General features: G+C 32.2%; 1 protein-coding gene and 1 long non-coding RNA gene across 5 annotated transcripts in view; one reads left to right on the top strand and one right to left on the bottom strand.

Annotated features, from left to right (window-relative positions):
* LOC142334187 (uncharacterized) overlaps window positions 1–24,460 on the top strand; it is a 39,097-nt gene extending 14,637 nt beyond the window's left edge. Inside the window, exon 6 of the long non-coding RNA XR_012758801.1 lies at window positions 24,293–24,460. This is a non-coding gene — a long non-coding RNA (uncharacterized LOC142334187). The remainder of the gene's footprint in view (window positions 1–24,292) is intronic.
* The window catches only part of LOC142334183 (serine protease inhibitor-like), a 39,675-nt gene continuing 24,518 nt past the window's right edge, over window positions 12,588–27,744 (bottom strand). Inside the window, exons 5-8 of one of the 4 annotated variants that reach the window (XM_075381994.1) lie at window positions 24,848–25,056; window positions 21,782–21,988; window positions 13,989–14,124; window positions 12,588–12,945 (exon numbers count right to left, since the gene is read on the bottom strand). In XM_075381994.1, the coding sequence (XP_075238109.1) occupies window positions 12,815–12,945; window positions 13,989–14,124; window positions 21,782–21,988; window positions 24,848–25,056 (683 nt within the window). In that variant the 3' untranslated portion in view covers window positions 12,588–12,814. Of the gene's footprint in view, window positions 12,946–13,988; window positions 14,125–15,477; window positions 15,567–21,723; window positions 21,989–24,847; window positions 25,057–27,744 lie in introns of those variants that run through there. The other 3 variants (XM_075381997.1, XM_075381996.1, XM_075381995.1) reach the window with 3 other exon arrangements.

Raw genomic sequence — 27,744 nt, 5'->3', positions numbered from 1 at the left:
CCAAAGAGAATTATGAGCGTTAAAGTCACCCACCAGTAAAACAGGTGGGGGAAGCTTGGAAATTAGTCTTGGTATGTCATCCTTATTCCAATCAAAATTCGGCAAGTATATGCTGCAGACAGTGATCTGAAGCGGACGTTTCATTCTAACGGCGACCGCTTGTAGGTTTGTGTTTAGAACAACCGCTTCGGTGGTAGCTCTAGTCGATGTTAATACAGCTACTCCACCTCTAACTCTTACATTGGGCGGTTGATCTCGCCAGAATATATTGAGTCCTCTTAATTTAAAATTTTCATTTCGGCGGAAATGCGTTTCTTGCAGACATTTACAGGAGGCTTGGGAGCCTCCATAACAGTCTCTGTAGGTATTACCTTTTTCTTGTCATCAAGAATCTCACTGAGGCGGACTTGGCATTCTGCTTTGGCGTCCGTTTTCTTCAGAACAAGAGCAACTTTCGATGTTTTATCTTCGGGAGGAGGCTGTACTAATATGTTTGGCTTTATAGGATCTTTACTATTGAAAGGTTTCATTTTATTGTCAATAATTCTTTCAATCATATTAGCCAAGGTCGGAGCAAGTTTACTGATTAGTTGACTTTCATCGACAGCAACTGGAGCAGGAACTGGAACGGCAGCCGCAGCCTGAGCGTAAGTTGTTGTTGCTCTAGGCTTACGGGCGTTAACTATCTTCTTTGCATCGAAGTAGCTGACCTTTTGCAGGGTTTTAACTTCCTGCACAGCTACTTCATTTTTGTAGACAGGACAGTTCCTTGATCTACAAGAATGTGCTCCTTTACAGTTGATACATGTAGGAGGCTCTTTACACGGCTCTCCTTCATGCACCTCTTCACCGCACATGCATATTTGCGGTCTTTCACATCTAAGAGCGGTGTGGCCAAAGCGTTGGCACTTAAAGCACCTCATTGGCTGTGGGACAAATGCCGGCACATCCAAACTATGAATCCCTGCTCTTATCTTTTCCGGCAAAGTAGGCCGGTTGAAAGTGAGGACATGAGTAGCTGAGGGTAAGACCTCACCGTTCCTTCTCATGTTCAATCGACGGCACTCTATTACTCCTTGTGCTGCAAGTTCCTCTACAATCTCTTGCTCTGAACAATTTAAAAGATCCCGACAGACCACAACACCTCTTGAGGTGTTGAGTATGCCATGGGGATCTACACGTACAGCAAAATCTCCTATTTTTTTCAGGCCTAGGATCTTCTGAGACTGTATATCATTATAACGTTTTTCTTATTTCCTTAACAGGGCTTCCAGCGCATTTGGTTGTCTCCTGAGCGATGAGAAAATGACTCACCTTCGAAAAATTTTTATCCTCCTTGGTAATGACCAAATATTTAGGTTTTGTGCATTATTGCTCTTGATAAAAGCTTTTTGTAAGCTTTTTCTAGCCTCAATCTTAATTCTTTTAGTTTCCGCACTCTTACGGCGTTTCGCCTCAGGCGAAACGGCCGGTTCTAAACAAGGGTGTTTACATGAACCCTCTGTCACGTTTAGTTGTTCAGTTTCCATGAACAAATAATCCCTTCTGTAGTAAGGCTAGCCGCCGTGGTACACCCTCACTCCAGGGCTACCAACCCTGGAGGTCCGTTCCGGTACCCCAGTGGAACCGGCATATGTCCTGGCAGAGAGCGGATGCGCAGTCTCTGCACTGACTCCAGGCCCTTACACACCGAGCCTTTCAAGGCTCCCATGCCCCGAACAACATGGGCACCTTAACTACATGCTTGCCATCGCGGGGGGCATGTGGACAACGAAAAGTTTTCTGTCTGTTATTCCTGCAAATAACTTCGACTGTGCCCGCCACATCGCCAGCTCTAAAGGTGGTACCATTCCAGTTCCACAATCTGTAAGAATTTTGTATCTGCAGGTGGCCGTGAAATCCAGTCCTCTGATTCGGCCTGCAGATGAAATCGGCCGAAAAATGTATATCCGAGAAACAATACTCAGAACCCAGTTAGCCAGCTATATGCAATGTACGTGAGTACAGCTGTTGCCGCCCTGCACATGGAACGTAGCTGTTGTGCTCCGGACATGGGGATTATCTACCTCAGAGCAATAATAATTATTAAATGTTATATCAATTAAACTATTATTGTTTGTAATTATTATCTTTTGTAATATTTTAAAAGTTAGTGTTATAATTATTTACATTTTACACTGTTAAAAATTAAGGTTTTTAATAATTGTGTAATATTCTTCCATTTAATTTTGTGGAGTATTATATGAATACGTTAATAAAAACATTTATTCAAAATAAATAATGAAAAACGAATTGATAATTCGGGAAAAAATATTTGCAATTTCATAAAATTTGTAGAAATAAGCATGACAGAGTTTCTCATCTGACGTTATGAAAATCATTTTATTTGTAACCAGTTAAATATAAATATATAGTATCCATGGAAATAAATTTTTAATTTGTATTGTTTGAAATTTTAAATAAATTTTAGCAATTATCATTCTTTTAACATTTTATAATATCCACCGGGTTGGTCTAGTGGTACCCAAATTACCTGTTTTGAAATTCAAGTGTTACCGCATTCAAGCCGTACTCCTTCCGTTAAAATACAAACCGAATATTGCTGTTTCTTTTGGTTTGTTTTGCTTTGTTGGGAGGACACACAGTTAGGATATCCTATAGATATGATTAGATGAACATTATCCATCTAACATACAAATAACATCACGTGTTTTAGCGTTTTGGGCTAATTATAATTATTTATCTCTTTGTAGATTATCAAGGTTGTCGTTTAATGTTAATACACTTGCAAGTATGGTGACTGAAATTGTGTTCATTTTATATTTGTGAGCATGTGCGCACATGTGTTAAAAGTACAAACAGTTATCGAAAAAATTACAATGAAATTATAAACTGTAGTTTACGATTCTCATAAATGTGTCATTACTTCGCCACAAAAACAAAAGGTACTGTAATATAAATATAACTGTTTTTCAAAAAAAGATTGTTACATAAAAAACACTATTGTTACATAAAAAGACACTAGATCAAAAACACTGATTAATTTAGAATTTCCTTTAAAAAAAACTACTTGTTAAATATATTTGACAGATAGTACACAATGTTTCAGGGTTCCATACAAGAAACAAAAAATAAATAAAACATTACAAAAATCTTATCCAGTTGCTTTCATTAATAATATAATTAACATATCCTTTTTTTTAGATAATTTTAATGTAAAAATTAAATAATTTATGTAATAATTATTTTTTATTATATTACAATTATGTAAAAAATTAGAGTTATAAATTACTTTAATTTAAATGTCAGGAATTCAGTTGTTAATATTTTTGTTTATTTTAAGAGATTTCAGAAACATCTAATCTGTCATCAAATTTTAGACCCCGACGGGGAGTCTTATTCTTTAAGACTTTGGGGGTTGGCGTCCCCACGGGCCTAGCCTCCGCGGCTTTTCTTCCCACTATACAATGAGCTGTGGAACACTTTACATTTTACACATATACTACACCAAGAACACTACATAAATTACAACATACACACATACACAATTACACAACAACAACCTACACTGATATTTCTTACATTTACACTCGGTGGTGTTGCGACATCTTACGAAACGCAACCGTAACCCAAGGTGGGAACAAATGGTGCCGATGGGTGAATGGCTCTACGTAGTGAGTCTCGAACGATGTCCTCTGGGCACCAGGGCGAACCCAGTTGTATTTAGCTCTAGCTCCAGTACGCGTGCGCTCTGCTGGAGTGGTCCATTTTTCGCCGGTACTCGTGGGACCAAAATTTCAGTTCCAATAACAAACACAATGATGGTTGGTGGTCCATCTGAAAAAACCACCAATTCAAGTCTTGCGAAAAGACATCGATCAGCTTCGTCTGACGAGGATAAAAGTCCTACAAAAGAGAATTTCTTAGAATCAAAATATAAAAATATTAGATTCGTTGTTCTCAGAAATAGTCAGGAAGGTGGCTCCCTTCAAAAGGTCTCACCGTTTTTAATAAACAAAACCATAACAGGTGCAAGTGGCTCCCCGAAGAATATCAGGAAATTACGCGACGGATCGATTCTGGTTGAAACATTCAACGATGAACAGAGTCGATCTATCTTACGTCTCCGTAATATGGGTGGTATAAATATAAGTGCAGAATGCCACAAAACGTTAAATACGAGCCGGGGTCTAGAAGGGAGACCTTCTAGATATAGATATCTCGGAAATAGTCGATGAGCTTTGCCACCAAGATGTTGTTGAGGTCAAACGTATAATGAGACGGCAGAACGGAACAGAAGAACCGACACCGTCTCTTATATTAACATTCAATCTCCCTGTTCCACCAGAGAAGATTAAAGTGGGTTACCTCTCGGTTCGGGTACGACCATTCATACCCAACCCACGGCGATGTTTCAGATGCCAAGGTTATGGTCACACTACAACATCTTGTACAAAAACCGAGATCTGTGCTCGATGTGCTAAAGAAGGTCACAATGACACTAACTGCGAAGAAAGTGAAAAATGCGCAAACTGCAGTGGTCCACATACAGCTCGCTCCCGAGATTGCCCAACTTTTAAAGAAGAAAAGGCAATTCTCAAAATCTGTACGGAGCAAAAACTATCTTTTCCGGCTGCACGTAGAGAATATAAAAAGATAAACAATTCACGGAACCTGGTTAAACCAGACGTATCTTTTGCCACCGCTACATCTAAACAAATTCCTACAAATGCTAATAATCAGCAGTGCGGATCCTGCAATGAACTTAAAAAACTTGTTCAGATGCTATCTGATCAAGTAGCTTCACTTACAACCACTATCTCAGAGCTGACAAAAATGAATAAAAAGTCCTCCATCGTAGCTAGTGAATCAAACAGTATGATACATACGAAAGTTCCTATTCCCAAAGTCGTACCGCCACGAATAGCGACTATCACAGCTGGCAGTAAGCCACCTAATAAGCTCCCCATAAAGGGAACCAATATAACTATCTCCTCTGGGATGTCAACTACAACATCCCATTCAAATAAATCTCCTCCACCATTACCTCATATACTGGAGGATATGGTTGAAGAACCACCCGACCCTAGGGCATCAGAGTTCCTTAAAATAAAAAATACAAAAAAGAAAAACCGAATCACATACAACTAATTTTTATATAATTTCCGAAATTTATTTTTTTATTTATTTTTTACACTTATGAACATTATTCAGTGGAATGTTAGAGGTATTCGGTACCGCATTGAAGATATTAGAGTACTAGCGCACACACATGATCCACTAATCATGTTTCCAAGAAACTCACCTTCTACAACATGACCGAATTACACTTAAAGGATACTTCTGCGAGAGATACGACTGCCTAGTAGACAGTAGGGAGAGTGGTGGAGTAGCGATTTTCATGAAGAATGGGGTGTCAGCTACAAGAATTCAACTAACCACTGTCATCCCTGCTATTGCAGTAAAGATCTCTATTCCCTTCAAATTGCATATCTGCAATCTGTATCTCTCACCGAACACTGAGTTCAGTGCTTTAGATGTCTCAAATCTCCTCACACAAATACCATCTCCATCGTTAATAGTAGGAGACTTCAATGCCCATCATATTTCCTGGGGCTCTTCCTTCTGCTCCACTCGAGGAAATATGATAAACAGATTGAGACAAGACTTTGACCTTTGCCTACTGAATAATGGATCACACACATTCATGTCCTTATCAACTGGTACTGTATCTAACCTTGATCTTTCCATATGCTCACCGAATGTGCTCCCTCATTTTAATTGGTCGGTTTGTGATGACTTTCACGGCAGTGATCATAGACCAATTATTATTAGTTTCGGTGTAGACTGCGAGATTAAAAGAAGGCCACGGAGATGGATTGTTGAAACGGCAGATTGGAACGGATACCATAAAGCATTCCAATCTCAGTATGACGATGGAGCGAACATCCTCGACCAATATTCTTCTTTTACGTCCATGATACTTAAGAATGCCAACAGATATATCCCACAAACATCGCGTAATCCTAGACGTCCTTTCGTTCCATGGTGGAACGATGAATGCAAAAATGCTATTAGGAATCGACGGCAGGCACTACGTAAATTTAATCGTAGGCCTACAACAGAACATCTAAATTTATACCGCAGGGCTAGAGCGGTGTGCCGTCGAGTATTCTTGGACGCTAAGAGGAATTCATGGACGAAATACGTGAGCACTATCTCACGCACTACTTAAAATTCGTGCAATCTTCGGATCACCGAAACAATCTATTCTTGGTCTTATTGATGAAGGAGAACTCCTTTCATCATCCTCGGAAGTGGCAAATAGTCTAGCAAAATCTTTCCGCTCGGTGTCTCTCACCTCATCATATAATAACGATTTTCAACGGTACAAGATACAAATGGAGGTGTTGTCGTTAAACATTGGTGATTCGGTTGGTGAATTAAACACTCCATTCGTATTTAAAGAATTGTTACATGCACTTAAAAATTCACGGGACACTTCCCCTGGACCGGACAACATTCGCCTTTCCATGGTTTCACACCTTCCTAATTCGGCACTACAACAACTTTTGAATATTTTCAACGGTTTATTCTCCGAACAAGTCTTCCCACCCGGCTGGTCAGAAGCATTTATTATACCAGTACTAAAACCTGGTAAAGACTAGACGAACCCCTCAAGCTATCGCCCTCTTTCATTAACAAGCGTTTTGTGTAAAATAATGGAGAGAATGGTAAACCGCAGACTTAAATGGTACTTGGAGAAACATGGCTTTCTATCTCCAGAACAGTGTGGTTTTCGACAAGGACGATCTTCCATTGACCATTTAGTGTTACTAGAAACAGCCATACAAAACGCTTTCCTCAATCGGCAACACCTCGTCGCTATCTTCTTTGATATAAAAAAGGCGTATGACACAGCCTGGCGACGTGGTATTCTTAACACTCTCAAAAAATGGGGAATCAAGGGCAATATGCTTGCTTTTATCCGGGGATTGTTAAATCACCGAACGGCTCGTGTTCGTGTGGATGATTCGCTCTCAGATAGTGTCTTCTTGGAGAATGGAGTGCCCCAAGGTAGTGTATTAAGTGCCACCTTATTTTCTGTAGCCATAAATGATATTACCAAATGTGTTCAGGCTCCTGTCTCATGCTCTCTATTTGCTGACGACTTTGCTATCTACATTGCAAGCCGTTCGGCACCTACAGCAGAGAGACTACTGCAGAACACTATATATCACCTTGAAGCTTGGTCCAGGATTACTGGTTTCACATTTTCATCCGAAAAAACAAAATGTGTAGTTTTTTCTCGGCTACGAAACCCTTCTATTCCGCAAATTTTTCTGAACGGAGAGACTATTACTATCTCTACTTACGTCAAGTTTTTAGGTTTATTTTTGATAGCCGTCTTACTTGGGCCAAACATTTAAAAGAATTGAAAACAAAATGTTCCAAAATTCTAGATATGATGCGAGTCCTTACTAACACCAACTGGGGAGCCGATAGATCATGTATGATACGTTTTTACTATTCCTTTGTTCGCTCCCGTTTAGATTATGGTTGTGTCGCCTACTCTTCAGCTCGTCAAAGCGTGCTTAAAAGTCTGGATAGTGTACATCATGCTTTCCTTCGGCTTGCCACAGGCGTGTTTAGATCAAGTCCTGTCGCAAGCTTACTTGTAGACTGTGGTGAACCATCACTTTGGGATAGATGAGACCAGCTCTTATTATCTTATTTTGCTCGTCTCAGAGGACAGCCAAATCACCCGGTTCTTGAGTCAGTCTTTAGAAATCCTAATCTAGGAAAGTATGAGGATCATCCACGTCGTACTGCACCTGTAGGTGTCCGTACCTGGCGTCTGCTGCAGCATATAAATGTTGACACACCGTCATTCTTTCCTATGTACCCTTGCTCATATCCTCCATGGAGAATAAACCTCATAAATTTTAAATTTGACCTGACTACATATAATAAACAATCAACACCATCTATCGTCTTTCAGCAGATGTTTCAGTGTGTTCTCTCCAAGACGAAACCAGACGCGGTTGTATACACTGATGGATCGAAACAAAACGATACAGTTGGGTGTGCTTTTGTTGTCAATGAGAGAACTTATATGTTTGGTCTCCCCAGTATTACGAGTGTGTTTACCGCTGAACTATATGCTATAAATAAGGCTCTAAACATCATTAACCCTAAATATAGAAAAATTCTTATTTGCAGTGACTCGTATAGTGCTCTCCATGCCTTAAAAAATTTTTATTCTAAACATCCTATCGTCATTGAAATGTATAACGCAATCGCTGAGTTGAATAATCGCAACACAGAATTAAGTTTTTGCTGGGTCCCTAGCCACGTAGTGATTCCAGGTAATGAACATGCAGATTCTGCTGCCAAAGAAGCATGTAATCAGCCTCCTTTCACCAACCGAATTGCTACCTCTGATTTTATTAACTGTGTAAAACAATCACTGAGAGCGTGGTGGCAAGGTGACTGGACGGCTACCGTTGATAATAAACTCAGACAGATTAAAGATTCTGTGTTATCATGGGACACCTCATACAGAAAAACTCGGCGTGAGGAAGTAGTCCTTTGTCGATTGCGGATAGGACACACGAGGATCACACACGATTACCTGATGATAAGAGGACAAGCACCCCTATGCGCACGATGCAACTGCCCCATGACTGTGCACCATATACTTGTGGATTGCATATGTTATGCGGCGTTGCGTCGTAAATTTAATCTACCCAGAAACATCCGTGGTGTCTTGTGCAATGATAATGAAATTTTAACCCGGTTGTTTTTATTTCTTCGAAGTGCTGGGTTAATGCAAAAAATTTAATATCGTTGCGTATATTTTTTAATGCTAGAAGAGTTTTTAAATAAGTTTCTTTTTTTGATTTGATGAGTTTTTGATTTTTTTTTTTTTATCCTATTAGGAGCCTTTTACACTCCTTATCGGAATTTGTTAAATTTTATATAGTTATTTTTTATTTATTTTATTTATTTATTTTTTTTATTTTTAATATTTTAAAGACTGTCTGTGATATTAGTTGTAAGATTTTAGTAATGTTAGTTTTAAGTTTTATTTCAACTTTTTAATTTTTATTTTTAACCTAGTTTTAATTATATAATTTGTGTTAGTTCTAAGTTTTATTTCATTTTGATGTTTTAGTTTTAAGTTTTATATTAGATCTTTTATGGTTTTTAGTTTTTTTTAGTCTTTTGTTATCCAAGAATGGGCCCTTTACACCCATCTTGGACTTTGTAAAATTCTATTTACTCTTGATTTTATATTAGTTTTTATCTGTGACATAGTCGTAAGTTTTATTCATCTTTTAGAATAGTCTTAAATCGTTTTATTTTTTTTATATAAAAAAAAAAAAAACTCCGGGCGATGATAACGCGCAAGCGTTTTTCGCCCCCAAAAAAAAAAAAAAAAATCAAATTTTAGAGGGTTTTACGAAAATATTTGAGTGTAATAATTACTGTTTTCCAAAGGTTTCCTTTGAATTTTGTTTTTCCTAATCAGTTTAGTAAATGCTCTCTGCCTTGTTAGAGTAATCTACTACTGCAGCTTACTCTGAAAATACATACTGTATTTATTAGCAAATAAGACCACTCGACGGTTAACTATGATTAATCTTGTGATTACCCTAGAAGAACAGTTGTAGCAATCCTCCCGGTCAAAGTAATGTTTGTCAATAGAGTTCATGATCTGATGTTGGAATCGAATTTTTAATGTGTTGTAATATTAAGAAACAGATTGGTATTGGTCTATTAGTCTATTAGCATTGTCTGTTTTTGGGAATGAAAATTGCTGTAAAATTCATGTTGTATATAAAGAAATGATAAAAGTTAAATTATTTTTTACTTATTTAAACTATTGTATTAATCAATTTTAACAAGAATAATTAAGAAACCTAGTTTTTTCAAATGTATAATTTTTTTGGATTGTTTGAATGATATAAAAATAATAATTATTAAATGTTATATCATTAAAACAATTATTGTTTGTAATAATTATCTTTTGTAATATTTTAAAAGTTAGTGGTATAATTATTTATATTTTACACGGTTAAAAATTAAGGTTTTTAATAATTGTGTAATATTTTTCCATTTAATTTTTCGGAATATTATATGAATACTTTAATAAAATCATTTATTCAAAATTAATAATGAAAAACGAATTGATAATTCGGGAAAAAATATTTGCAATTTCATAAAATTTATACAAAAAAAATGACAGAAAATCTCATCTGACGTTATGAAAATCATTTTTATTTGTAACTAGTTAAATATAACTAAATAGTATCCATGGAAATAAATTTTTAATTTGTATTGTTTAAAATTTTAAATAAATTTTAGCAATTATCATTCTTTTAACATTTTATAATATCCACCGGGTTGGTCTAGTGGTAACCAAATTACCTGATTTGAAATTCAAGTGTTCCAGCATTCAAGCCGTACTCCTTTTATTAAAATACAAATTTTCTTCAAACCCTCTAAAATTGGATGACAGATTAGATGTTTCTGAAATCTCTTGAAATAAACAAAAATATTAACAACTGATTTCCTGACAGTTTAATTAAATTAATTTATACCTCTTATTTTTTAAAATAATTATAATATAATAAAAAATAATTATTACCTGAATTAAACGATCAGCAATATTCAGTTTGTATTTTAATAGAAGGAGTACGGCTTGAATGCTCTGGAACACTTGAATTTCAAATCAGGTAATTTGGGTACCACTAGACCAACCCGGTGGATATTATAAAATGTTAAAAGAATGATAATTGCTAAAATTTACTTAAAATTTTAAACAATACAAATTAAAAATTTATTTCCATGGATACTATTTAGTTATATTTAACTAATTACAAATAAAAATGATTTTCATAACGTCAGATGAGATTTTCTGTCATCCTTTTTTGTATAAATTTTATGAAATTGCAAATTTTTTTCCCGAATTATCAATTTGTTTTTCATTATTCATTTTGAAAAAATGTTTTTATTAATGTATTCATATAATACTCCCCAAAATTAAATGGAAGAATAATGCACAATTATAAAAACCTTAATTTTTAACAGTGTAAATATAAATAATTATACCACTTAGTTTTAAAATATTAACAACAGGAACGTCCGATGGTTGAGATGCGTCCATGTACTCAATCTTGATCTGCCTAACAGTATGGAATCTAACACCGCTAAGTTTTGTGGTGTCATATCTAATTTCTTTGTTACTTCTCATACTTTTTCTTCTTGTTTGTATTATTTTTTCTTTATCATTAATGTTTGTTCTTGTGGACTGAATGGTGCTTAAATTAATGATTTGTAATTTATGATTAAGCTTGAACGTTCATATTGGAATTTAAATTTACTTGCAACTATTTATTGTGTGTTACTTATTATTCCCTTGAAATATTGCAGACTAAGTATCTTAAATTTGTATCGTATCTAAAATGACACATAAATGTATTACTGATATGAATTGTATTACTAATCATCAGTATTGGTATCTACCCATTCTGGATATGAATAATATAATCTATAATTAATATTATGATCAGAATATTTATTTATCTATGTTTTATAAATAAATGAAAAAATTACATTCTGTCTCCACAAAGACTCAGATCCAAGCTAGTCCAAAATACACACTTAAACTGCTGGTTGTTTTAAGATCAGAAAAGATACTTAAACACCACTTACCTGATCTTCATTTGTTACTAATGTTAAATGAATTTGTAATAAAATGATTTCCTGAATAAAAAGGCATTCTGGGACTAATTTTTTGTAATTTTCTGACTTTTTAATTATTTATATTAAGAAAAAATATTTTTATAATAAATCATACAAAATTATGAAAATGTGAATTTTTTGTTATAAAAATATTTTTGGATGAGGACTTAAGTGGATATTGATATAATTTTATGGTTAAGTAATGTCATAAGAAGTAAATTAATTTAAATGCAAAATGTTGCTTTTAAACTCTCCACAGTTACATTAATTAATTGTCATTGTAAAAATGACTTTTATTCTAAATAAATTAATAAAGTAACTTTTTTTATTAAAATTACTGAATCTACATTAATTAAACTAAATTACATAATTATTTTATGAAAACGTAGACATTTAAATGTATACATTTAATATATCTATTGTAATAGTTGTATATGCTTTTATGAAGATGAGGCTTTTATAGCTAACCTTATTTATATTATGTTAATTTTCAATATAGAAGAAGTTTAATATGCCTGATAGGTTTCAGTTTAAAGACACTCTTGGTTTAAATCCGAAATGTCCAATTAATCATAGAATGGATAAGTGAAGTCCTTTCAATATTCCTTTGATTTAGAAGGAATTAGTGAATATTTTGAAAAAAAATTAATTCAAATTAGCATTTTAATCTGAAAGAAATTTATTAAGTATAACCTTTGTAAATCCATTGTCTGATACATCTGATAAAAATAATAATTTATCAGGACATTTTTAATTCAAAAATTGAATAAATTGGAGTTTTCATGGAATAAGAAAGGAACTACTAAAATTATGAACCAGTTTAAACAGCCATAAAATAGACCATAGCAAAAATATAATTTAATTTGTTTCTAATAACCAAGAATTTCTTAATCTTACCATTATTAAATTTTTATGATAGATAAGATGAATGATTTGTAACACAATAAGTTTTCCAAGCATGGTTAACCATTATATACCATAAACCATATTGTTTTATACTATTTACATTAAACTATAAGATAATCAACTGTGCGTTTTACAGCTCTTTAATATTCACAGTTTTTTAAGGTTTTATGAATTTTCCAACAAATAAAGGGGTATCTGTTGACTCATGTACAATTGCATATAAAAATGGATGGTCTGCTTTAATTATATTTCTTTCTAAACGACCCATACGAAATGACAAATCCACACCTGAAACATATCAAAATATTTCCATAAAAAACAATTTTTTTTTTTAAATGAGGCTGTTTTTTTAAAAATAATTCCTAAATATTATATAAAATAAAAAAAATATATTTTTCAACTGAGGGGAGAGAGAACAAAGGAAAAACTTTATATAATAAATACAGAATTACATTCTGCAATTTTAAAAATATTTTTCTGTAAAAGAGAAAAAAAACTAGAACTTACACAAGAGTAAAATATTTGGTACTGATCTTTTGGCTTGATATCACCACATAAGTCTGAAGCTTGTGCATGTGAACACTACAATAATAATGATCAATACAAATAAATCCTATCAAAAAAGAGATATGGAACTAGACAATCACACCTCTTCTTTCTTTTCTGTTTAGTCTTCTGGTATTATTTCAGAGGATGAATGAGAATGATATGTATGAATTAAATGCAGTATAGGCTTGTACAGTCTCAGGTTGACTATTCCTGAAATGTGTGGTTAATTGAAACCCAACCACCAAAGAACACCAGTATCCATGATCTAGTATTCAAATCCATATAAAAATAACTGACTTTATTAGGACTTGAACGCTAATGTGTGGCCTTTACTAGGATTTGAACTCTTGACTTTGAAATCAGCTGATCTGTATAAAAGTAACTTTAATAGAATTTGAACGTAATAAAGACAGTTAATTACTTTTATACAGATTTAAATACTACACAATCTTTGTATTTAAATAAGAAAATCTATTCAAATTTTTCATGAAACAATATGGGAGTTATAATATACCTTGACTCTAAGGGATAATATGTTTTTTAACTACCTTGAAATTTTAAGATTTCTTAGAAAGCAAGGTAACATTAACTTAGAATTTAAAAACACATTTGATTGTAACTCCTAGTGTTTTACTGAAAATATTTTCTTCCTTGAAAATGAAATACAAGCGTTGGAAGTTAAAAGAAAGTTTGACAATCTTGATAGATTAATCATCTAATTTAATTAATGTGGTCCAATTTTCTTCGCATAATAAGTAAAAAAAAAAAAAAAAATGACTTACCAGTAGCAACTCCAGCTTCTGTAGAATTCTCATCAATATTGATAAATGTTTTTTGAACAACATTAGATACTTTTACTGGCACAGATGAAAGTTTGCTAAAATCTGCTTTATCAGAGAAAATTGTATTCAATCCCATCTAAAAATTACAACACAGCCTAACTTCAATGATTTCAAAATTATGAATGATATTAGTATTGTATTCATTAAAGTATTAATAAACATAAATGATACGTGTGGACAAAGAAAATTTTCCTATCTCCTTATCAGAATTATAAATACTTTCTGAAATAACTTGTAACTGAGTTATGTGTTTAAGACCCATGAGAATATATGTTATTTAAAGATTATCATATTACTACTATTTGTCAAACAATTTCAACATAAGACCCTACATTGATTAAGTACTCATTATGAAGGAAGCAATTTCCAAATACTTGATGTACCAAAAGAATTTCTATCTATTCACTATTTACTGAAAAAGCCTTCTACAGATAGGATAAAAGGCTTGCCTTTGATTAATTTGAATTTGTTAAACTAGCAAGACAGAGCGAATTCAATGATTAAGAGAAAATAAATGGAAATAATTCACCTTTACCTAAGCTCAGCAATCTAACATTGTCTACTACTGAATTTTAACCATCTTTTGAAGAAGCTCATAAAATATTAATCAAGTGATTAAAATTTATTTTCACACATTCTCTCCAAAAAATAAAAGTTTTGTTATAATGTAGATGTATACTTTACTTTATACCTTCTGCAAGAACTTAATATTTTAAATACAGGTGATGTTGTTTCCTTCAAAGCAACCTTAAATTTCTAAACTAGTTTTTCCGATAATGAAAAAATCTGATGTGGACACCACATGGCTTCTTTATATCCCTATTAAATTACATATACACATTTTTTAAAAGTGAGAAGTACATCAAATTTTATTTCATTTTTTTTCTATTGTTATTATTGAATTATTATTTATCGTTAAAAATGTTTTTACAATCAGATTAATAATTACTAATAAATCAATTTATTTAATTTTTTAAAAAAATTTTTAAAAAGTGATGAAGTCTGATTTGAACTGGTGTACCTTCCCCTTCAAAGATCCAAATATTTCATTGATTAAAATTCTATTTGGTTATAACTCTGGAACCAATTAAAATAAATACCACTTATGATACATCATAAGTGAAAAGCTCTCATTGAGGACCTATTACTGCAGTTAAGAAAATGCCCAAAATCCAAATGTTTTTGGATTTTGGACTTTTTTGGACACTTGTTTCAGTCAACTGCAGTCAAAATGGGAGGTGCACAACTAGATGTTACAACAGCCCTAAATCCAAAATTTCAACACTCTATGGCTAATCATTTTTATTTATGCGAGATACATACATATATGTACATAAATACAGATGCCACGCCGAAACTAGTCAAAATGGATTCAGGGATGGCCAAAATGGATATTTCTGTTTAAATTTGAAAACCAAAATTTTTCACAATCACAATACTTCATTTACTTCCGATACAAGTAAGTCAAAACATTAAAATTTAAAATTAACATTACTGTCTCATAAACTTGGCCTGTAACTGAAAATAAATCACAATTTGAAATACACTTAGTTGAAATCTGAAATTATTGTACTTAATGGTTTATGTAAAAACTACCTTTCTATGAAAAAATCCATTTTAATGCTATAAAATATTGGTTCTTAATATAAATCTTCATAAGGAATTATTTAGTTATAATAATTTATATTGTCAAAATAAAAAGGAAAATATATATAAGCAAATATATTTTCCTTTTATTACTTTACTTCTATTATTGATATATTTTCAACAAAACATTTAAATTGAGAGTGAATATTTATTTATATCTAGTTCTTCTGTAAGAGAATGAATATAGTAATACCTAAATGATAAAATAATACAAAATTCAAACAATAAGAAAAAACTACTCAGGAGATAATGAATTTCACATACAGGTCATATCTCGAACAATAATCTCTCTTTTTTTAATCAATATTGCAAAATAATAAAAGGGAATGAAGGAGAACATAAAGTATAATAAATACTGTCACAGATCATTTTTTTAATTACAGTTTCTAATTTATGTAAAGGATTATCTGACTATGAAAACCAGTTTAGCTAAGAAGATTCTGATAATAAATTGACTCGGACATACAGGTGTATCTAGGTCACCAAACAGCGAAGCAACTATTTGACTGCCTTACAGCTTATCTACAGACTCAGTTTTCTAACCGGAATATGACAAAGGGCCAGTTTGGAGTCTAAGATAATAATCAAATAATGCATGCAATCTCTCATATTTCTTCTATAATATAATCCAAATCCAACATTAAATATACAAACTATATGACATATTAGGAAAAACTTTTTTTTTTTTTTGTCTTCAGTCAGTTGACTGGTTTGATGCAGTTCTCCAAGATTCCCTATCTAGTGCTAGTCGTTTCATTTCAGTATACCCTCTACATCCTACATCCCTAACAATTTGTTTTACATATTCCAAACGTGGCCTGCCTACACAATTTTTCCCTTCTACATGTCCTTCCAATATTAAAGCGACTATTCCAGGATGCCTTAGTATGTGGCCAATAAGTCTGTCTCTTCTTTTAACTATATTTTTCCAAATGCTTCTTACTTCATCTATTTGCCGCAATACCTCTTCATTTGTCACTTTATCCACCCATCTGATTTTTAACATTCTCCTATAGCACCACATTTCAAAAGCTTCTAATCTTTTCTTCTCAGATACTCCGATCATCCAAGTTTCACTTCCATATAAAGCGACACTCCAAACATACACTTTCAAAAATCTTTTCCTGACATTTAAATTAATTTTTGATGTAAACAAATTATATTTCTTACTGAAGGCTCGTTTAGCTTGTGCTATTCTGCATTTCATATCGCTCCTGCTTCGTCCATCTTTAGTAATTCTACTTCCCAAATAACAAAATTCTTCTACCTCCATAATCTTTTCTCCTCCTATTTTCACATTCAGTGGTCCATCTTTGTTATTTCTACTACATTTCATTACTTTTGTTTTGTTCTTGTTTATTTTCATGCGATAGTTCTTGCGTAGGACTTCATCTATGCTGTTCATTGTTTCTTCTAAATCCTTTTTACTCTCGGCTAGAATTACTATATCATCAGCAAATCGTAGCATCTTTATCTTTTCACCTTGTACTGTTACTCCGAATCTAAATTGTTCTTTAACATCATTAACTGCTAGTTCCATGTAAAGATTAAAAAGTAACGAGGATAGGGAACATCCTTGTCGGACTCCCTTTCTTATTACGGCTTCTTTCTTATGTACTTCAATTGTTACTGTTGCTGTTTGGTTCCTGTTCATGTTAGCAACTGTTCTTCTATCTCTGTATTTGAACACTAATTTTTTTAAAATGCTGAACATTTTATTCCAGTCTACGTTATCGAATGCCTTTTCTAGGTCTATAAACGCCAAGTATGTTGGTTTGTTTTTCATTAATCTTCCTTCTACTATTAATCTGAGGCCTAAAATTGCTTCCCTTGTCCCTATACTTTTCCTGAAACCAAATTGGTCTTCTCCTAACACTTCTTCCACTCTCCTCTAAATTCTTCTGTACACAATTCTAGTTAAGATTTTTGATGCATGGCTAGTTAAGCTAATTGTTCTGTATTCATCACATTTATCTGCTCCTGCTTTCTTTGATATCATGACTACAACACTGTTTTTGAAGTCTGACGGAACTTCCCCTATTTCAAAAATATTACACACCAGTTTTTATAATCTATACAATATTGTACAGGTGCTTCCTCACCTGCACTGCACAGTAATTCTACAGGTATTCCATCTACTCCAGGAGCCTATCTGCCATTCAAAGCTTTTAATGCTCTCTTAAATTCAGATCTCAGTATTGTTTCTCCCATTTCATCCTCCTCAACTTCCTCTTCTTCCTCTATAACACCATTTCTAATTCATTTCCTCCATATAACTCTTCAATATATTCCACCCATCTATCGACTTTACCTTTCGTATTATATATTGGTGTACCATCTTTGTTTAACACATTATTAGATTTTAATTTATGTACCCCAAAATTTTCCTTTACCTTCCGGTATGCTCCGTCTATTTTACCCATGTTCATTTCTCTTTCCACTTCTGAACACTTTTCTTTAATCCAATCTTCTTTCGCTAGTTTGCACATCCTGTTTATAGCATTTCTTAATTGCCGATAGTTCCTTTTACTTTCTTCATCACTAGCATTCTTATATTTTCTATGTTCATCCATCGGCTGCAATATATCGTCTGAAACCCAAGGTTTTCTACCAGTTCTCTTTATTCCACGTAAGTTTGCTTCTGCTGATTTAAGAATTTCCTTTTTAACATTCTCCCATTCTTCTTCTACATTTTCTACCTTATCTTTTTTACCCAGACCTCTTGCGATGTCCTCCTCAAAAATCTTCTTTACCTCCTCTTCCTCAAGCTTCTCTAAATTCCACCGATTCATCTGACACCTTTTCTTCAGGTTTTTAAACTCCAATCTACATTTCATTATCACCAAATTATGGTCGCTATCAATGTCTGCTCCAGGGTAAGTTTTGCAGTCAACGAGTTGATTTCTAAATCTTTGCTTAACCCTGATATAATCTATCTGATACCTTGCAGTATTGCCTGGCTTTTTCCAAGTGTATATTCTTCTATTATGATTTTTAAATTGGGTGTTGGCAATTACTATATTATACTTCGTGCAAAACTCTATAAGTCGGTCCCCTCTTTCATTCCTTTTGCCCAGCCTGTATTCACCCACTATATTTCCTTCCTTGCCTTTTCCAATGCTTGCATTCCAATCTCCAACTATTATTAAATTTTCATCTCCTTTTACGTGTTTAATTGCTTCATCAATCTCTTCGTATACACACTCTACCTCATCATCATCATGGGCGCTTGTAGGCATATAGACGTTAACAATCGTTAACGTCTTTTAAGGAAAAACTTAGATTTATAAAACATAACAAACTATATGTTATATTATTAGTAGGTATGTGTGGTTATAACCTATGTTTTATATATATATATTATAACAGGTAAAATATAAAAATATTTTAAGATTCCGAAAAAGAACCTGTGGTTCCAAGAACGAATGTAGTATTTATTTTGCAGCACACATAGTGTTTTACGCAACTTGAAACAGTAACAATTAATTTTTAAGCCGGCATTTGGTGATGTGAGACTGAAACGCGCGACAGTGCCGTCTGTCACTTTATCAATTTGTCATATGAGACAGAAACCGACAACAATATTCAATGCCACTGAATTTGAAATTATCAGCCGATCCAGTGCCTTCTGAACACACGTACGCTTTTTACAATTTATAAGTGTAAAATGACTTTCAAGCATCTAATACTAATATTGCTTGAAGAAGATGGCATAATGTTTTTGTTACTTTTGTGAAAACGTCGAAGAGAAATGAGTTCATAATACAGGATAAGAAGCACAGAAGGTTTATTCAGTATCACTGAATAACCATTTACCATTATAGGAAGAAAAATTCAAAGATTTTTTTCAGATTGATTCAAAGTCAGTTAGGTATTACGTTTAGTTGAAAAAGATATCAAAACCCGAGGCGGAAGTATCACACCACGAGAAAAACCTCCAATCACATTACGGTAAGAAATGTAACATTTAATTATATTTTATTGACATTAATTAGATAATATTATATAACATAGGATAATATTCGTAAAACATTTCTTCATTGAACTATAGCCGTGGCGCTTGCTGAACTGACAAATTCGTTGCTTGAAGTGGTTCAGGGGTGGAAGCACCACTTGTAGGAGAGAATGTTGATATTATAGCCGAAGAAATAGGTGTAGATATTGGCCTCCATTCCTGTATGTCCAAATGTAATGTTTTGTTTAAAGGCACTGGGAAACAGTGGTTCCTTATTCTTATTCTAATCACAAAAAATTCTTTTCAATTGTACTTTTAGCAATTGTGGACGCTAATTATAAATTTATGGTAGTGGATGTCTGTGCTTATGGCAGAGAAGGTGACAGTGCAATTATCAGAAAATCTACTATGGGAAAGAAAATTATAACAGGCGATTTAAATTTTCCTGAACCAAGGAATTTTTCGGAAATTAATACGAAGTTAAACCATTTTTTAATCGGCGACGAAGCGTTTGCATTAGACAGCCACATTGATGAAGAAGACATATCCGAGAAGAATTGCCAAAAAGAAAAGTTTGCCAAAAGTTTTCAGAATATTTTACTCAAGTATAGCAATTTTACCCGATCTGTTTTCCAGTTCAATGCTGAAAAGCACCCCGAAATAATATGCGATCTTTGAATCGAGCGGAAGGTTTTGGAAGCAGGACCTGGTTCGAAATGCGAGATCAATTGGAAGATTTTTTAAATTAAAATTCAGGTGCAGTTTCTTGGCAAGAAAATCGTATAAACAGGATAAACTAGACATAAATCAATTTTACGATAATTTTGTTCATCTTTTTTAAAAATCAATACAAAAAATAACATAGCTATTTTGTTAAATTTCACCGCAATAAATAGTAGCACAATAAATATATTCTGGAATGCACACAAGTTTATACGATTCATTTTGAGGATCATATAGAGCCTATTTTCTTCGATTAAATTAATCAGAAGATTCTCTCTTCAATAAAAAATTTGCATCTACCAATTAACCTCAAACTATGTGCTAATTTCTTGCGACTCCGCTACACAACTGGTTCAAGAACGGTCGCTTGCCCATTATCTGTGTAGCACCCCGCCGTCGTTTGTCATGGTCTCTCTCTCTCACAGATGCTCTCCGTTTAACTGTATACAAAATAAACATAAAGCTACCTGTCTCAGCCGCGAGTCTTCGTCTGATGTCTCGGTCACGCGTTACTAATTGCCACCTGTAAGTTATACATTCTCCGTCAGATAACAGCTGCGTTAGATTGGTATACTAGATCGTGGATACCGGTGTTCTTTGGTGGTTGGGTTTCAATTAACCACACATCTCAGGAATGGTCGAACTGAGAATGTACAAGACTACACTAAATTTACACTCATACATATCATCTTCATTCATCCTCTGAAGAATTATCTATAAACGGTAGTTACCGGAGGCTAAACAGGAAAAGAAAGAAAGAAGATTGGTATACAGGCCAAGCTGTTGTGAGCACAGACTTCAATACCATGAGGTCACCATAAGAGAGAGTGTGGTGACGCTTTTGTACTGTGGAAACAAAGTCAGTGACTGTCGTAGAAAGAAATCATACTCGAGTCAATTGAAGAAATTCTCCCAGTGACAAAAGGATACTTAAGTGGTGTGATAGGTTTTGGAAACTGAAAGCGTCTTAAAAGGACACTCGCCAGGTAGGCCTAACACATGTGCGGAAAACAGAAAAAAATTAGCTGTCTTTCCAACGAAGCCCATAAAGTTCAGTTCATACATAATGTTAATCATCAACTATATATTCCTAAAAGGACCGTCCATGATGTTTGCAAGAGATTGAAACCCCATACTTATTAATTCTATAAAATTAAACTTAACGATAAGCCATGCGTTCAATTTGTAACGACCCTGTTAGACTGCATTTTGTATTTTCATGTAACAAAACTTATACATTTGTAATTATAAGTGTAATAAATAAAATTTTATTTAAAACCAAGGAATACTTTTTTCGGACACCTTGTATATAAACATAATATAAAAAATTATATGTAAAATATTATTTACAATATATTGCATTGCAAATTATATAATATATATTTATAAATATTGTTTGAACTGTTACTGTTTTTAAGATATCTTCCAGCTCATGGCTTTGTTCAAGCTTGAATTTTGGAAGGAATAAATCAACTTCATCTTCCTGTATATAACGAAATGCTTCAATTAAAGCAGAAGAGTTTTGTTTTGCTCTTGATTTTGATTTTAGTTTCTTTTCAACACGTATTAGCCCCTTCTTTTTGTTTGGAAGTATAATTAAAAATTTAAATCCTCCCTGAAATCAATAACATTAAATTAGAAATCAATAAGGTTAGAAATATTTTGGGGAAAACATTTTACTGTAATTAGACCTTGAAAGGTAACTGAACTGCTGCAATTCATGTTATTTTGGTGCCACAACTAATTAACATGTAACTCGTATAAAAAGCAAAACTTTCTCAAGAATAACAAATACTCTACTCTAGGCTTACAGAAAAAAATGAAGGAAAAATTGATAAGTGAATACTGTGACAATCTGCTCGTTGAAATTCAGATGGAAGTTTGCCCTTAAGTAACAGGCTAAGGGTTTTCACTACATGATCTGTGTAATGGGCATCATTAATCTCAGAGAAATCAAAGGCTAATAACCAAAAGAAATACTGACAGATGCAATAAATTACAGGTTTGAATGTAAACCTGAGTAGGTCTTAAAGTATTTTTCTTAGGCTAGCATTTTTTGCTATCTATATTCTATACTGTCTTACCCACACTGATGTGATTAATTAAATTTGGAAGAAATTCCACTATTTGCTATTTTTATGCCTTTTGATATTTCTCCTTAGATTCACTGTATAAAATATTATAACATTTCTTACTTTTAACTATTTCAGCAGTCTGAAAGGAATTCCCTTCTTCAATTAACAGATATAAATGTTTAAATTGGAAAACCACTTTCTCTTTTGAATTAACTTCCTCTAATTCATTAAATCTAGCCACATTTATTTACAAATCTAATATATTATTAATTAATATATTGCTTTTTTTTTTATCTGAAACACATAAATTGACATAATATTTCATGTTTGTTCATATTATTACTGGTTTCTGAATAAAATCTGGGAATAGTAAAGTGTGGGATCCCATGAAAATAAAAAATTGGAAATTAATATGGTAAGATTAACTTATCTAATTACTGTGTTATATTTCATATAATATTAAATATGAGTTGTGATATTTCATATGGGTGTGATTATATTTAGATCACTAATTATAATATAACCTATTCAAGAGGCTTTATTAATTTCTAAAGAATGGGTCCTAGATTTCACTTTGTCTGGTTTGTAATAATAATCACTCTAAATTAAAAAGAATTACATACTAAATAAACTGCTACAGATTAAAAATATTCTCTTGAAAATAATAACTAGTTTTACTTCTGGATTTTACATAGCATTTTTTCAATACTGCAACACTAAACCATGTTTTCTTTTAGAATATTTTTTATGATTATGAATTATAGAACTTTATGAGATCAAAACATAGACAGTAGATAGCCAAATGGAGGATTTTGAAATGTAGCATTATAAACATTATAAGAAAATTTCAAAACTGGTTAGGTTGAGAGAATGTAAAGTGAGAAGGGTTGAAGATAAATAAAAAAAGAAACAAATTTGTGTGCCACAATCTTGTAAAAAAAGTGAACAAAGTGGTGGGCTGTATAATAAAACAACCATTGTTAATGAATATATAGTGAATGTAAGGGGTGTGCTGAGGCTAAGAGAATGCATAAAATAAATATTATGGGTAAAAAGGTGTAATAAAAAGTTTTACTTTATCCCTTCTACAGTTTGGGTTATTACTGTTTTTACTTCAAAACTGTACATTTTTAATATTTCTTCTGCAACAAAATTCTGATCTACTAGCCAACAATTTAGCCTCTTGTCTTGCTCTGTAAAATCCATTTACACGGTTTTTATTAACTTAATTATTACCAGAAAAAACAAGTTCAATAACAACATTATTGCTTACAACCATAGACATCTGTAATTTGTTGATAAGCAGAGTTGAAATTTTCTGAAAATCCTCTCATCTTTACACGTATTTCCACTTTTCTTCTGAAAAATATGGGCTTTAAAACTGTACATCTCCTCATTGGTTAGAATGACTATTTTAGGGTTAATTCTGAGTATAGGTCAACATTTTCAGCTCTTAAATTTTCATAAACTGTTGAAGATTATTCTGTTTTAGGAATCATAATTATTTTGGCTTTTTATTTCAATTAATCCTAAAATAAAACAGTTTTTGACACATTCAAGCATTGTTATCCTTGGTATTTTTTAAGTTAATTTTAACATACTTTCTGTGACACCAGCTGTTAAAAAATGAGAACTTTGAAAAATATTTAAATTAACTTATCACGTAGGTTGCAATATTTATTTCACATTATGAAAAAGTTTGCATTATTACAATCACCATGATTATGATATTTAATGAAATCAATATACGTAATATCATATTATGTAATATACAGGTGGTTGTTAACCTTATTATTTTGGTGATTTATTTCTATGAATTAATGGTTGTGTTTATATTGTTACAGAGGGCTTTTATGCATACATTGAATTTTGTTTGAAATGTCATCCTGCTTGTCCTACGTAGAAAAAGCGCATTCTTCACTTGTCTTCATTCAATTTTTGTCATGTTACTCCATTAGACATCCCATCTATATTATAATATTCAAAAATTAAATTTGTGTTATTGCACTGCACTTTTGTGATTGATTACTTGTGTATTTCTTCTTTACTTTACTCATCTCTTGTGTATATTTATAATGTATTTATTTCATCATATGTAATTTAATAGGCATATTTTTAATTCGTTTTTTTACTAATTACATAAAAAATTGTTTATAACTTTTTTTTGTTTTCTTTATAAAACATAAGAACATTGACGGTTTTATTTTAGCATAAAATTAATAGGTAGTAATATTTCAATCTAGTTTTAGTGAGTTTTATTGTTGATCTAGAATAAAACGTCATTTATAAAAGACATGAAAATGTAGGAGCTGTTCTTTTTGAATCTTCTAAAAAGATACTAGATGATCATGAAATTCACAGGTTCTCTCTAGATTTAGATTTTGTAGAATATAATTTACCTCATATGGCACCTCCAGTAACTGAGCATTTAGTTCATCATCATTTTTATATCGTAATTTAACATCTGAAATGTACATCATATCTATTTTATTATTTCCATCAAATCCATGAAAGTTTTTTTTAGATGTTCTGGCAAAAGGATGAATCCACTGAGCTTTGAAGTGAATTGTATTTACTAATACAGATACTGTATTTTCAGTAATAGATCCTAAAACATAAATTTTCAATTTATAAATACAGTTCAATAATTCTGTTATAATAACTACAAAGATTATAAAAAAATTAAGTTAAAATTCTTAACATTTCTTCCATGATATCTCAGAAAACAATAGAAATAATTTGAAAATATTTTGAGTGCATAGTAAATATTTCCTGAGAAAAGGAAGTAATCTTTTTTTTTAATGCTGATAACTTTTAATTTTTGAACTTGTATCCGATGTTCTACTTTTCTGTTAATGACAAAATTTTAACTATACAGGATATAAATTTGAAACTTTATGCTAGTTTAGAGGAAAGTTTCTCCCATTGTTGTAAAAGACATCTGCAATTTGATGGTACTAGTATTGTAGTCAGTCCCTCGGTTCTGTCTACAACCACTTTCTCAATGACCTGTTAACTGGCCACAGATAAACCTACAACTAAAACTGGTGGTCATCAGTTGTGATTATATTTTTCATTGATATAGTTCCATAGGTAATGAAAAGCTAATGTATAACACGTAATACATTTTTTCTGTATCAATGCAGTTATTTCATTGTTTATCTTACTGGTTTTAGTTTCCTAATATTTCTATTATTGTTTCTCTTGTAGAATGTCAAGATCAAATTGACATCATACTTCAGAAAATTACTTGATAAAATGGCTTCTCACTTCAGTTAATCAGTCTCTAATTATGAACTCAATTTTTTTTGTTTTTAATTAAAATATTTTATCAGTTACATCTGTCTGAAGATCATTTCTTTATTATTATATTCAGCAATTCAATATATCACTTGTTTCATTGCAAGATCATGTTCATAAATGCAACCCTCTGGAACCATAATATTTTTGCTTGACACTGATGATGTTAAATGCATTGGTAAGTGTATTTTTAAGTAGAATAAGATCTTGCTAGAATGAACGATACAAAAATAACCCCAAACTACAAATCTTTTGGGGCACTACATAACAATGTAATGAGACTTGTACATTATTTACAGGTTTGATAAACCAGGTATGCATACATGAGTTCACTTTTACTAAAACTGTTTCATTTTTTTGTCTAACCCCTAATTATTGATGTGAAGATATTGTTCACGTCTACTGAGAGAGATCTCTAGATTTAAAGTTACGTAAAGCTATCTACGACATTTATTTTGGTAGATTTGAAAATCATTGTGCAAACAAGTAAATCAGTTAAAACAAAAATGTTAGAACAACGTTATGTTGAATATTCTGCTCAGAATAATTTTGTCTCAGATTATCAATTTTTAGTTTGTCTAAATGCAAATATTTTAAAATTAGATTGAACACTAAAATCTATCATTTATATCTATTTGTAAAAACTAATAATTTCAATTTATTACAAGCCAGTTTAACAAGCAGTTTTACAAGCAGTTTTTATTGTAAAAGAATTTTGTTAAATCATCATTATTACACACTGCCGGTAAATTTTCCATTCATTGCCAATAAGAGTCATAACAGTCATTACCAAAAGGGTAATCCTTGAACTTTGGACCTCAAGATTTTGGTAAAAATTGGGATAAAAGATTATTAAAAAACTGTGTTCAAAGGTGAACAAAATAAAAAACTAATATGTCCGTGTTGGTAATGATATTAACATGTCCCACCCAAAGTAAATGTTCATTAAATGTCATATGTAAATATTTGTTAAGATGCTGCAAACTGTTTCATTTCAGGATACACATAGAAAATTTGTGTTGGTGTTAAGGCAAAACTTATTTAATTTTACCTCTCTTTTTGTCAGGTTAAATGTTAGAGATTTTGTTTCACTCTTGTTTAAAGCTATACTACTATTTTTGAGCCAAAGATCAATTTTCTGAAAAATTAAAATTCTTATCAAAATTTAAATCTGGCTAATTTAATCTTGCTTTAAATTTAATAATTCATGGCTGAAATTTGATAAAATGTCTACCCATGATAATGCATGAAAAATGAAAGAATATCATTGGCAAAGCAGATCAGTTTACTACGTTTAATTGTCTTAAGCATATTGGGAAGATTTTTTACATACAACACAAAGAGAATACACCTGAGAGTGGCCCAGGGACAACTGAGAGGCCACCATCCCTAGGCTAATTTCTAGATTTTTGGACCTCACAACTTAACTTTGACCAGTAAGGTAATTCCAGAAAAGACTTATGTTTATTTCCCTTAATACCTATGTGTTTTAGTATAGTGATCATTATTTTTTGTGGTAGAGGTCATCTACCAAAGACCTGGGCCAGATTCAGAAATATTACCAGACTTAACATTACCCTTAAATCTTTTATAAATTTGTCATTCAGTTTTGGAATCCAAACTAGTTTTTGTTTAGCATTTAATGTTCATCTAGATAATTTATAAATCTTGTCTTACCAACTTTTTCATTATTTTGAAAAGGAACATAGTATGGGTCGATAATTTCAAAATAAATTTTTATATTCTCTCTTATATAGCATACAGGAATTGTTTGTGGCATTCTTAAAGTGGTTGGGGAAATACCCTGCAGCAAAATAGAGATTAAAAATTTCTGCCATTAGATTAGCTTATAATTTTCAAACCATTGTCGGATATACCATCCTAGCTCGGATCTTTCTGATTGGTAAAATATTTTAATACATTATACACTCACTTAATATTAATTTAAATAAGTCTAAACTAAAGATTCCACCAAGTATTGGATGTTCAGGAAATT

The sequence above is a fragment of the Lycorma delicatula genome, chromosome 1 (assembly GCF_047948215.1).
Source record: "Lycorma delicatula isolate Av1 chromosome 1, ASM4794821v1, whole genome shotgun sequence".
Lineage (NCBI taxonomy): Eukaryota > Metazoa > Arthropoda > Insecta > Hemiptera > Fulgoridae > Lycorma > Lycorma delicatula.
Note: the sequence above shows the minus strand (reverse complement) of the source record. Positions and strands in the feature narration are given on the sequence as shown.